This window comes from Hydractinia symbiolongicarpus, chromosome 12 (assembly GCF_029227915.1).
Source record: "Hydractinia symbiolongicarpus strain clone_291-10 chromosome 12, HSymV2.1, whole genome shotgun sequence".
Classification (NCBI taxonomy): domain Eukaryota; kingdom Metazoa; phylum Cnidaria; class Hydrozoa; order Anthoathecata; family Hydractiniidae; genus Hydractinia; species Hydractinia symbiolongicarpus.
In genome coordinates, this window is record NC_079886.1 from 21,246,486 (window position 1) to 21,260,919 (window position 14,434).

The 14,434-nt window shown below is 34.3% G+C and overlaps 1 protein-coding gene across 1 annotated transcript; it reads left to right on the forward strand.

The window, feature by feature from the left end:
• The first annotated feature begins 28 nt into the window (after window positions 1–28).
• On the forward strand, window positions 29–13,611 carry LOC130622726 (POU domain, class 2, transcription factor 1-like). The gene is made up of 12 exons (XM_057438222.1): window positions 29–213; window positions 604–692; window positions 3,256–3,398; window positions 3,600–3,652; window positions 4,203–4,364; window positions 4,451–4,570; window positions 7,874–7,939; window positions 8,399–8,564; window positions 9,493–9,563; window positions 10,249–10,610; window positions 11,052–12,297; window positions 13,553–13,611. The coding sequence occupies exons 1-11, from the start codon at window positions 88–90 to the stop codon at window positions 12,178–12,180; spliced, it is 2,487 nt and encodes an 828-aa protein (XP_057294205.1). The 5' UTR covers window positions 29–87; the 3' UTR covers window positions 12,181–12,297; window positions 13,553–13,611.
• Window positions 13,612–14,434: the final 823 nt, after the last annotated feature.

The window sequence follows — 14,434 nt, forward strand, 5'->3', positions numbered from 1 at the left end:
CCAGATTAAAATTAATTATTTTCGCAAAAAATCGTGGATGATAGATTCAAGGGACGGTATGAAAACCTGAACATATAACCTAAAAACATGGCTGACTGGAACGAGTACTTTTCCAAAACCAGGCCACCATCTAATTTAGATGAGGCAAAGAGAACTATCCAGGACTTTGCTATTAAGCATCGTCAACTCGGTAGAAACATTGTGCTGGTTACGGTGAGTGTAAAAGCAAAAATTATGCGAAATCACGAAAGGAGAGAGAATAATTAGTGTTTTGCATTCTTAATTACATCAAGACTTAATTTTTTTGCATAGATTAATATCAAAAATAAATACAAATATATCGCGGGAGAAATCGAAAAATAATAAGGAAGTAGGAAAATACAAGAAGAAGCTTCTTCAAAATTTGAATTTTCTTCTATATCACAACAAATTTTATCACACTACCACACCTTTTGAAATTTTAGACATATAAAGATGGCTTGTCCAATGTAATGTCAAACATCTGGTTTAGCAATTTTAAATTCAAGTTTTATTTTTTAGTATTATTTTTTAGTTTTTATTTATGAGTGAGTTTGTTGATGTCTAAAAATAATTTTTGTTTAGAGTGGAGGAACGACAGTTCCAATTGAAAGCAACACTGTCCGTTTCGTTGACAACTTCAGCCAAGGGACAAGAGGAGCATGTTCTGCAGAGTATCTTTTCACAATTTATATAAAAGGAGTTTAAGCCTAAAAAAGATATGTATATTTAGTCAGCATGCTTTCGAAAAGACAATCGATGAAGCAGGGCATATGTAGCTATATTTCCATTATATATAATGCTTTTTATAAATATGTCAACAAAGACGACCATGATAAATAAATCAAAGTTTCTGTATTCTCTATATATGAATTAAACATTTTAACTTACTCAAATCAAGCTTTTTTGCACCAAGCTACCTCTTGATGTGGTTTTCGAAAGCAGCATCACCTTGTTGTCGCCTTATTTTTTGATAGTGTTCCTGGCATGCAGTTACAACAGTTCTACCATTTCCTAACATAATCACTAACATATTTTTAAATTAGATAAGGTAGCGTCTGCTACATTGCCTGCTACAGCAAGGAATGAAGCATTGTAACTAATAAAAGCTCTAAGCAAAAATTTATTTGACAAATATTTTGAGCTTTAACAAAATCAGTAAAAACAGTTTTTAATCAAAGGCGGATTTAGGATTTTATTGACTTGTGTAAAATAGCCCGGAAGAGGCTTAATTGCTTTGTCAGTGCAATCAAAGACAACTGTTAAGCGGGATAAGCCCTCTGATGGTAAAAACAGCTTAAAAATCAAAAACTAACCGAGTGGTTGATAAATCGCTTAACTTTTCATTTTTACATTTTTAAGTCACAAAAATTTTATTTTTTTTGGACAACTTTAAACAAGGATTCCAAACATCTAATTTTCTTTAAATTAAGTATTACATTTGCGTCTTTAATATTACATAAAATCTTGGGCTCTCAAGATATTTTAATATCATAAACTTTTTAATCAACTTGTGAGGTGAAGTAAACTTTATTTGAAAACTAAGGTCAATTTTAATTAAAAACTAAAATCACTAGAAACCTATAAAGATAACCAAAAACAAATAATTTTTTAACCCAGTCAGTGTTAACTATGTAAAAAAAACTAAACAAAAATTTTAAACTTGGTCAAAATTTTACAACTTTTTGCTAACGAAATGTTGATGGTAGTTATAAAGATAGAATTTAACTAAACAAAAATGTAGCAACCTGACCTGTTAGTCTAGGATTGTTCTGCCATAAGGTTTCCATTTTACACCAGTTGCCTACACCAGATGGATAGTGAAGCCGTCACCAACACAGAAAATTAAATATTTTGCAGGATAAAAGAGCAGCAATTTTTTTCTGACAGAAACAGACCATTGAACTCAGGGGCAGAGAGTGGGGAATCCGAAAACCAGTTTTATACACCAAAGGCGTGGGTACAGGTGTTATCATGCTGTGTTCAGACTTTAGGGGCAAAATTAAAAACAACAGGCTCACATATACATATTAACTTTTTAGAGATAAATTTTTGCTGGTGTATAACCACTTGTGGTTAAGTTAATCCACCAATTTAATTGAATTCTGTTTTTCTGTGTTGAGCGTTTATATTGTTTTATGCATTTGAACTGATGTTTATATATACCGCATTTTATACTTTTTCTTTGTGTAAATAATAGTTTTCCCGTTAGAAAGTCGAAAAAGCTATTTTACTTTTCTGCTTTTGTTTCAAATTTAACTAAAATTTAAAGACTTGCATTTCATGAACTAAACATTACATTAAAATTAAAGGACTATATTGAGAACAAGACTTAAAAGCAAGTAGTAAGAATTCTAAAAGTATGTTGCTATTAAATATGTGAAATCATTAGCTAACGTAAGTTAGAAACTTGCACTTTCATAACATGCCATGACAGAGCTGAGGCTAGTGAAAGATTATATGCCAAAATTAATCAGGTGTATGCCATTTCTTCAATTTCCCTATCATGGCTTGGGTTCAGCTGAGGCTATGGTAACATTTACTTGCTCTTACCTTCCTTTTTTTGCTTCCCAATTCATAGCCTCCATAGTCATTTTATAACCTTCAGATGACTTTTCAACATGATCATTGAAGCCTACCACAACAATTTAACTATCTTCAAACGTTAATATGACTGCTATTACCTCATCCTTAAAATTTAACCTTTACTTCCTCGCGAGTCTGCACTGTGAAGCATAAAGTAACACAAAAGTGATGATTCTACCTGTCAAAAAATTTATCAATATAATATGACTATTAACACTTAAACAGCTATTACTTTGTCTACTCACTTCTCATTAATACTATTATATACCCAGGGTAGGCTCTTTAGCTTCCATTGGTACTGTTATCGGGTGAAGGGTGTCCTAGTGCATTTAGGTGGGCAACCACAACAGCTGCTCAGCTAGAAGGTTATACTCCTACCTCACTGAAGCTCCTCTCTACCCAACTTACTGAGCAAAACACATAACTGTTTGCAGACTGGACTTGGTGTTTTTTAAAGTGACACCCCAAGTGGCCTTTTACAGGAATTTCACTATTGCCCCTTAGGTATGGTAGAGGATGTCATATATTCATCATCTTTGAGTTTACAGATTCTGCTTGTGTGTTTAAGCTGAAAAGGTTTTCTTGTTTTAAGGCCTGAGCAAAAGCTGCATTTTGCTCTGATTTTAATATTTATTCTTAACCTTTTGAAAGATATTTTTTAATGCAAGGTTATGCTGTGATATTCTTGCATCGGCAAAGATCTTACGAGCCATTTTGCAGGCATTTTGAAGGACACAATGCTCTTGATCTGATGGAGCTGCAGGTTGATAACAATGGGAGCTGTAGAGTTACTGGTATTTTTTGTATTTTTAGGGAATCAATATTTTAAATAAAAAAATAGTTTTATTATACTTTCGAATTTCTCAAATTTTTGTATTAAAAAATTATTGTGTTTTGCATGACCTGTACCTTGTACCTGGTGTGAAAACTTTTGCCTGATTCTTATCATACCAATTATATATGTATACAACTTTTTATTACCCTTCTTTTATAAGTGGATGAATCAAGAGCACCTGGTCTGACAGATATTGTCCGAAGATACAAAGAGGTATCATGATTGTTTCTAGATATGTTCAAAGTTATAGGCAATAATGTTAAAATTTAAAAAATTGCCAAATTTAAGAAAACAGTCTTTCTTGGATTTAATTTCACGGATGAGATTAAATTTTGCAGCTGGAAAAATTCACAATTTTAGGGGTGATCTGCTTGGTAGATTGCAGTATTCATGATTCATTAGCAAAATCTTTCAAGAAAGAGAAAAAATGTTAATAAGCAAACTTTAATGTATTATGAAAACTGCCCCTTGATTAAGGCATCCCTTTTAGAACCGCCGTCTTAATTGATAATTAGAAAAGAATAAATTTTAAAACAAGCTCAGTAAATTTATTTCATCAAAAATTTAGTCGAAAAACTCAAAAAACAATGTTAACAGCTTATATTCAATTTTAACTCTATGAATGCCTGAGTTTAAAATAATATTGGGAATTTAATTTTGTGACCTTGTGTTTTTTGTAGTAAACTTGTTTTGCGATTTATCATTTTACTTTTTTTTTCCTTTTTTTGAAACATTAGTAAACTTGAGCTACATATTTTTTTAGGTTCAAAGTGGTTGCTTGCTCCTTAAAATTGGTTTCATGACACTTTCTGACTATTTATTTCTTCTACGTGCATCAGCTGAAGCTCTGTCCCCCTTGGGTTCCCATGTCATGTTCTATTTGGCTGCTGCAGTGTCAGATTTTTACATTCCTGAAAATGAAATGGTTGGTATACCTGTTTGTTATTGACTTCTTTTGTGTTTCTTACATATTGTTGACTTGTTTGCTTTATCTGTATATTTTTGCTCTAGGCGGAACATAAAATTCAGTCATCAGAAGGAGGGTTTAGTTTGAATATGTCTCCTACACCAAAAATGTTAAGCCCTTTGGTGAAGGAGTGGGCAAAATCTGCATTTGTGGTGTCTTTTAAGGTATTTAGACTATCTTTTAAAAATATGTATTTTTTGAAAATACATACTTTTCGTCTCTTTTTGAAACAACCATTTGGAAAAATGTTGTGATTACGTCTTCAAAAAATTGCTGACATTGTATATTGACATATTATTTGTATGTTACCTTATAGTCAGAAATTTTCGCGACATTTTAATTTTGCGATAGAAATTTTGGGTCAATTTCGCAATTTTTATTTTCGCGATTCGTTGCCTTGAATTTTTTTCGCGACATATAATTTTCGCAAATTTCATAGAGGTACGGAGTTGAGGAAAAAACAAAATTTCATGTTTCTTTCATACTTGTCTTCTTATGATCCCTCCCAAGTTGAGGAATCTGAATCTAAGTGAGTTTCGATTATGGTACCATCAGGCGAGTGACTTGGACAGACCATTGCAAGGTCTACTTGAGAAAATTCTTCTGTAAACGTCTGTACTGCGGGTAACATATCAATATCACGAAAAGGATCAAGTGAAGGAAGTTTAGAACTTCCTAACTTAATTGCATCAGTAATGCCTGAACGAAGTCAACCATTTTGCACAACTGTGTGTCCTTCTGGAGATGACATTTTGTTAAAATACTCTATAAGCCATATCGCACGCAGAGGTTTCATGATTGGTGACTTAACATCAACTTTAACACTTTGAACATCAGCACCACCCTCCAGCTGTAATAAAATTTGCTTGCTGCACCATTGAGAGAATTTGCTTCTCATGAAAATGTTGAAATGTCCGTTCACGGTCAAGTCAAGCGGCTGGTATAAGTGTGTCATATTAGCAGGAGTCTAACCAGTAAAATGCTATTTTCCTTTAAAAGATTCAAAACATTGTCCGTCATTTGCCCCCTGAAGACATCCATAACTAGTAATGCTTGAGGAGTTGGTAAAAGATTTCAGAACTGCGTTCTTTTTCTAAATACAGGATAATGATTTTCTTTATCAATTTTATAGATTCGTCTGTGTTGCTATAGTGTTTAGGGTTAGTATATAATAAAAAGGTATCATGCAAGTCAACTTTTGGATGGCTTTGAAATGGTTTCCGGCGTATATCATCTGCATTGGTGGGAATTTGCCTTCTAATGTAATCCTATGGTAGCTGTCATACTTCTTTTGTCAGAGCAATCGAGACTGACTTGGTATTTTTTTCTGTCATTGTTGTTTTCCCGACTGTCACATACTTCGAATTTGTTTGATCCAGGCTTAAGATCAGCGATGGAGGGATTTCATACTTTTCAACTTTAGAAACAATGTCGTAGGTAAACATTAACTCTGCGTCTTTTCGCGCACCTTCTGGTCTTCCAAATTTACCAGTTGTTCGAACTCTTCTAACAAAATTTATACGTTTAAACAAACTTCTTCTCCAGGATCTGTTTCTAAATTGAATTTGTTCCAGCTCATATTCCGAATATCCTTTTACCAAAGGATCAGCAACAGATATGGCGACACTTGAGTTAACTACACTACCGCGCGATCTTGTTGATTTTAAAAACTTTTGCACCATCACATCGATTTTTCCAAGGAGCAAAATTCTTCCACTTTTTTTAGCTTTCAAAATCTTATTGGGTGATTGCCTTTGGATTCTTGACTCCTTCAGCTCTTCTTGGTACTGCTTTTTGAATGTTCTAACAGTGCTTTCTTTTAGCCCAGCAAATTTGTTTTTAAAGTGAGTAATAGCTTTACAGTTTCCGTTTTCACTTGCGTATTTTCCTATTTTGAATCGATCGTCTTCACTGTATAATTTATATTTTCCTCTTTTTTCTGACATTTTCGAAATGTTTTGTACAGCTGCTTCGTAGTCTAGTACTCCGAAACCAAATACCGGCTGAGGTGGAAGCGAGGTAAATAATTTTTGTTGCTGGTTGTCTTCGCATTCTTTTGCCGTCTGCAAAGAATTCCGTTCATTTTTTTCTTGGTGTTTTTTTGCTTTTGCAAGGCTGCGTATCATCGACATGTTGTTATCTTTGCTGTTATGATGTTCTTCCAACTTTGTATAGCGGCAAAAGAATCTCGAAAGTGGCCGTTAACACATAAAAGTTATAAATGGTATGGCTGACATGGTTTCTACTATTCATATGTATACCTGCTCCGCTATACAGGTGGCATGAATTATCATTTCTATTACAATGTCACTATCTTCTTTGCTGTAGCAGCCTCGAGATTTTTTTTACATTTCATCAAGTGTTATACAAGCCTTGGATATGTAATATATAACCAAGAGCTTATCAACAGATTAACAAGAACAGGTTCTTCAGTAACGATAATAGTCTTTTAATTCGAATTTTCACTTTCTTTGTTTTAGACATGTTGCAACACTACGGGAGTGTCAGTCTGATTTCCTGTCTGATTATTTTTATAATTTTCTTTTTGCGTTACGAGTTTGATGAACAGTCCACGATACTCTCGTGAAGTATAATTTTATTGAGTTATGTTATCACACCACAAAATCTTTGAATTTTCTGTGGCCATAAGAGGATTTCATTTTTATAGATCAATTTGGCAACCACAAGAACATCAGATTCTTAGCCGTGTTTTCGAATGAGGAAACCACTAATGACATGTTTGCCGTCAAAACTTGTGATGAAAATGGAAGAACAGTGGGTCATAAAATCGGTCTCGCCATTTACCTTGGGACGAGAGGTCTTGTTCTTCATTTCAGCTGGAATATGCTAAAAATCAAGGTCAAAACCCACCTCCATAGGAGAACGTCGAAACGAAATCCCATACTTTCTTTTAGACCCATGCCCTCCTCTTCTAGCCTTCGGTATCTGGTTAGGAATGTCACTAGGGATAAAAGAATTAAAACTGAAGAGGTTTCATAGGTGTAAGAGTTAGACAGGAAAGTTTAAAAAAAGAGGAAATTTCATAAAAAAGGAGATCGATGATTTATAACACAAAATGCCATTTAGGTTAACAGGCGAACCACCATCTGAAATTGTGTTTATAAGTGCATTTCTTCCTTGATTTTCCCGCGTTTTATCAAACTGGGTATCACCAGAATTATTTTGTTGCGAAAATTTTACGTCTGCTACCCTGTGGAGTCTAAAAAATGAAGAAAAAAAGAAAATATTTCGCGGTTTTTATTTTCGCGATTTCGTCAATTAAATTTTTTTCGTGGCATTTTAATTTCGCGAAAATGCTTAAAAATCTTGAAAATTAGTTGTCGTGAAAATTTCTGACTATAAAGTATTTGCCTATCCGCTTTGTTAACGTTCACATTGGCAGGGTGAATGTGATTTAAGAAAACAAGTACAATAGTTCCTAATTGTGTAATGCAAATGCTTTTCAGCTTGAAACAGATGTCAACATTATATCAAGAAAAGCGAGAGAAGCCCTCCAAAAGTACAATCACCAGGTATTTTTTTTCGAATTATCTGCACACTTTGTAATTAGTGAACACATCAATCTGTCCCACTAGGGTGACAAAAAACAACTGTAGATCAGCAACTGCTATTGTCGGCCAAATTCTGCTTAGCATGTGCTGATTGCTAACGTGAGCTTCCTGAGCAGTCTAATTAACTCATGGAGTTCTTTTGTTACTACTTTTAAGCATTGAGAAGTAACTCGGTTTTATTTTCAGGCATACTTTTAAACTCAATCTGTGAAATGTTAAGTGCACTGGAAATTTTGTTGATTCTTAAAACATTAATATATGCAGAATTTTTTATTTGTGAGAAAATCATCACCTAGATTACTGACAGATGATAGGGAAAACAACTGTCAGAATTTCGAAATAAAGACTGGATCACTGATAACATTTCTATGTTAATGAGATTTCTGTTTTAGATTGACTTACAAACTGTTTCTGTTTCAGGTTGTTATTGCAAATATACTCCAAACAAGAAAGAAAACTGTTGTTTTGGTTACACCATTTGATGAAGTGCCAATATGGATGAGTGATCAAGATCTTGAAATGGGAAAAGAAATTGAGGAAAAGATTGTGTCAGAGTTAACACGAAGACATTTTGCCATGAGTTCTGGTGAGAATAGTGGGACTCAAAATTAAGCATATAGATTAGTTTAGTTCATGTGGTTGTGTATAATTGATTTCTATGAAAGATTAAATTTAAAGCAACTTTGTTTGTCAAGATTTGTGTCAAAGTATATTTATTACATTGTATTTTCGTTGCTGTCCCATGTTTTGTTTACAAGACTAATCTACCTGCAACAGAACAGATTATTTACCTTAGTACTAACTGACTTCTACTGGAGGACAAGGTTTATTATCTTACTTGTACTTTTTCTTATTCATTTTGTCATTTTCAGGAACATGAGAATATTTTTAGAAGGGTTTAAATTACAAAAATTAAGGTCTTTTCAAGCTTTTTTAGAGTTTAGTGCTTTCAAAAGAATGTGATACTTTCTGTAACTCATTGTGACATGAAGAAAACTGGTTAAGTTTTTAGCTTTAACTTCATGAAGTAACTGGTCTATCTAGAAGACCTTTCGCAGAGGAGCTTGTATGACTCCCACTAACTCATTTAACAAAAAATTATCAAAATTTTAGGGATATTATTTCGCTTTGTCTATTCAGTATTTATATTGTTGTTGAAGGTTTGCCATGTCTTAAGCATGTAGCTTAGTGGGCAACGTTTCGGAAGAACCTTCTGCCCGATGATGGAAAAAGAATCTACCGAAACGTCACCTTATAAACTATCAAGAAATGATAAACCTTCAACAATAATATCAAAATTGGTTTGGAAAAAAGTTTTTGCTACAAATCTAGTGAATTCTTTGTCTTGCATAAGCTCTCCTTGTAAGAGATTCTTTAATATGTACAGCCCTTTTAATTTTGCATTGTAAAAAAAGTTGATATATGTTTGTTGTAATATGGTAAGAATCCTCAGCTACAGATTCTTTACATTAATATTACATTAATATTACATTAATATTTTTTTCTGTTTTTAGCTAATAATGAAAACACGCATCAACAACAATCACCTGTTGTCAATAGCAACGTCAACTTTTCACACCAACAAGTATGTTTTTTTGCTTTGTTTGTGTAAAAAAGTAGCCATTACCTGAATTCCGTGAATGTGTGGCTAAATCAAAGTACCATGAAGAAAGAAAGTTCGACAAAGAAACTTCACCGAACCAGCTTTGCCCCAATTTTTTGTATTTTGTAGAAAAATTTTTTTTTGCGGTTATACAAAATTTTTACCATTTCTAATTTAAACATTTTGCAGAAGTCTATTACGAGGTAAACTTAGGTTACAGATGGACAAACGATAGAGCTGTTCTAGAAATGAATCAAAGTACGACTTGTGACAGACAGGACAGAATGAAAACTCAAAAATGACAAGATTGAATATTAATTTCTTTATAACGTCAGTTTACTAAAGCCATCCATTTATGCAGTTCTGGTGTTTATTTCCTTCTGGGTTATTTTAATGAGCGTTTTAAGCTCTACACAAAAGAGGGAAAAAATTTTTAAAAAAAACAGGCCGTTGATGACACTAAAATATTGAAACCAATACAAAAATTTTAAAATACATTTTAATTTTTTTATCGTTGCCTACTTGTTGGTGTACCGATTACGCCCTTAAAGCCCCAATCACACACGTAAAGTTTTATGCACGCAAAAGTAACCGAGGTTTTTTACAGTAGATTTTGGAGGTACAGAATAAAAATAATCAAATCATTCTCAATCTTTATTTTCTTCAGTACCACACACAGACTTCAATGAATGCAGCTAGTTCTGTTTCGTCGAGCATGCCAGGGTTGGCGCCAATTAATGTGTACCAACCAAACGCAATCAACACAAAAGCTGGTGGCATGCAAAACGTTCATCTCTTGCATTTGAAAAGCACCAACGATGCTGAAGTCAGTTCAGACGTAATCACCTCAAATTTGTTAAAGCGTTCAGTCTCTGCGAAGGAGGATAGTGGAGGGTTGACGATTGAAATGCAGGAATTTATTCGCGAATTTAAAACGAGAAGAGTTAACCTCGGTTACACCCAAGATGACGTGGGAAGAGAATTGTCTGCTCTCAAAGGGCCAACGTACAGCCAATCATTCATCTCCAGGTAGGTGCAATAGAAATTTTGGAATTAATGCAGAAAATAACACAAAGGACTGTGTGTCTTCCTCTTTTGACGTACGTCGTAAAAATTGACGTAGGTCAATATCGTTAAATACTTTTGAAATTTGTTGTTTAAAGATGATAGAATTCTCCGGACGGAATTATAATATAAACAAAGAAAAAATGTCTTGAACCGAATTTGGCAGTGGCTTTAAATTATTTTTGTATAAATGATTCTTTTTCGCTAAAATAAGTTAACATTTTTAAATTATTTTTTTGGGCTTTCGAAACGGAACAATGCTGAAGCATTCAGCTAATTAGAATAATTAATATGATCAGAAAAAGATCAAGCTTTTTTCAGGCCTTAAATCCAAAGCCTTGACGAAAAAGCTAATCAAGGCTGCACACTTTCGATTATGTACACCATTTTTATTTTTTTATTTAGATTTGAAGGAAAGCAGCTTGGTATGAAGGCGGCTGATCGTATGCGCCCTATATTAGAATCTTGGATACAATCCAAAGAAGAAGAACATAACAGAGGGAATAAATTCACAAAAAAAAGACGAAAGCGCACAAGTTTTCCTCCAGAGTATGTAGAATTGTTGACGGAGCATTTCCAGAAGAATCCGAAACCAACTAATGAAGAGATGCAAATCATTTCACAAAAACTCGATCTCGACATCACGACTGTAAAAGTGTGGTTTTGTAACAAGAAACAAAGTATGAAGCGTCTTGGTCAGCCTGTTCAACGGAATACATTACGTGCAGAGCTGGAAAAACGAAAACGCAAGTCAGAAGCAGACATTGCTGATGTTTTTCCATTGTCAGCTCACGGGCAGCTAAAAACATTACTGCCCGTTTCAACGCCCACTGGCACGGTAACGATGCCATTTTTTATTAGTCCTGACGGCAATCCAATACCGATTGTTTCTGCCACATCGGGAAATAATGTCACTGTAAATTCAACTTCTCAGGCCGGTGTCACAAACCCATTATCAACGCAACAAATTGTACACCTATCTCAACTACCTATACTCACATCAATGGCTGTTGTCAACAATAGTATACATGGATCTGCGACACCGGACGGGGCAACACAACAGATTTTATCAAACGGGCGCATAATTCATCCGGGGTCAATTCTACAAATACCAGGGAGCTCCATAACTGCACACCAGCAGATGCAAGGAAATATTTCGCAATCAACTCCGACAATAAGTGACGGCACAGTCATTATAGCGCCGTCAGAAACATTAAGTGCTGTTCAGGGTACCGACAATAATAACAGAAACATACATATTTTGCCCAACACAAACACAACTATGCCCGAGAACGGAATGATGACCGGTGATACTCGCCGTCATATGAACCACAATGAAAACGTTTCCTCGCAGGTGTTGAATAATAATGTAAGTCACAACGTGGGCAGTAATGTTGCAACCAAAACGGAGGAGGGCTCAGAGATTTGTGTGTCTACGGAAACCAACAAAAACGATAGTTTACTGCATAGAACGGTTATTGAAAGAAACGAAATGTCGGTACATGATGGTAAAATGAGTGACGACAATGATTAAAGAAATCAGGATAAATACCTGACATCGACAAGTCCGCATAAGAGCTAATATTTAGCTGACGATAAGTTTACCCTATGAAAAAGTTATAATATGCTTCACAATTAAATTTCAAATTTGGTACCTTAAGGGAAGAAATTTTCGCGGGAAGAAAATTTCGCGGTTTTCGCGGTTTTTGGAAAAAACCGCGAAATTTTCTTCCCGCGAAAATTTTAAAAATTCACCGACCGCGAAATTAAATTCCCGCGAAATTTTTCGAAATTTGTTGACCGCGAAATTAAATTCTCGCGAAAATTTTTGATTTTATTTGCATTGGAATTATAAATTCAGTGAAAACTGAGAATGGAGAAATGGCATATACATAAAAGTATCTTTTCTAACATAAGAGATGCTCTAAGAATTACAATAATCAATAAAACTTTCATTAATCAATCAGAGTCAATCGTGATAATCTTTTCCGTTTTCTTCTTGCCATCTCGCCTTTTAGTAGTTGTTTTAATGCTAATGGTCTTGCTAAAAAAACTTCGGATATCTTTCTGATTGCTCGCTTCATCTTTGGACTTGCTCTTCTTCGATTGGGATGAAGTGGAAGGTAAATTGATGCTTTCCTCGGTCACATTATTAGGTTGTAAAAAGGATCCCAGATTTTCCTCATTCTTGGGTTCAATGTACAATTCCTCTATAAGTTGTTTATATTTTTCCATCAACAGAAGGTTAATACAAATACCAGCAATTTTCACTGTGATTTTACATGGAATCTCCATACCGCCTTGAACGATGGGAGAGCGTCTATAATGTTCACTTGTAAGCTTGGCATTAACGATTGCTCCTCTATCCATGAAAAATTTTGTAACACGCGAGATCTCTCGTGGAAGATGACCAACTGCATTTGTATCTCCTATTTCGCAAACCTTGATCGCGAAACGATCAAAGGGATTTCCAAACTCGTGATGACATTCTAGAAATTGTTCTCTCTGAGGATTCCAAAAGCTTTTATAATAATGGTATCCTCTTACTGCTGCTGAAAATTCGAAAACTTTACTGTACGCCATCTTACAGTGACAGTAACTTTCTTCTGTACTTTCTTGTTTCCTTCTTGTCTCAATAAGTTTGTCCTCATTGTTTGACTCTCTTTTACTTCAGTCTCCTTTACTTCAGCGAGTAAGGGGTTTCCCCCTCGAAGAAGACTTTGATAGAAACGCATTTGACTTCATTATCGATGATGAATGTAACGAGTAATTAACAATTTAGAAAGACTATTTTTTCTCGACCGCGAAAATTATATTTTTTTCTCGACCGCGAAATTAAATTCCGCGAAAAAAATCGTTTTGATCAACCGCGAAATTAAATTCCCGCGAAAATTTCTTCCCTTAAGGTAGCCAAACTTTGTATATTATTATAGGCTTTAAAACATAAATAAATAACGATAATCAATCTCATGTTAAATAAACCAGGTAAAACATGAGACAGCTGTTACCTGTGGAGGTACAAATTTTGATTGTTTTAGTCAATAGCTTTACTACTAGAGACCCAGATTGAGATGGCTTTTAGGCTGAACAAGTGGTAATGTGATATTTTGCAGACAAAAATTAATGAAAACCAACTTTATTTTTCAGAACAACTTATCCTCTGTAAAACGATTGCATTTATTGTTTATAAAATAAAAAAAAGAAATGCTTACATTAGCAAAAAATTGCCAAATTTAGGTCGTTTTGGCATTTTACGGACTATATTGACAAATAATAGGGTGAAAATCATCTTGAATCTAAGTCATCAGTGTATAGCTACTAAAAAAACACAATGAAAACTTATACCTGTAAAGGTGACCCCCTGTCTCCAAGAAGCGAGTTTATCAAGATATTATCGATAAAGCAACAAATTTGATACTCTGGGGTAAATATAAAATTGATAAAAAACGACATTCTTTAAATTACCGCGAGTTTTAGGTGAAAGCTTGGTGAAAGGCGTGGCTTTACAAGTTTTAATTAATGATCATGACTTTGAACCAGTTGCAAAAATCTTTCAAAGTTCACTGGCAATGTAAAACTACTGGCACATTGCACAGAAGAACAAGGTTTTTTGCCTTTTCTCTATTTAAACATCAAATCCTATAATAAAGCTTCTAGCCCCAATAACTCGAACCGAAATTTTATACTGCGTTTACACGTAACCATATTCATGTATCATACAGGAAAGTGGGAGCCAATATGTTCCACCATAGCAATTAATTTAAACCGTATTTCAAGATGCCAGTATG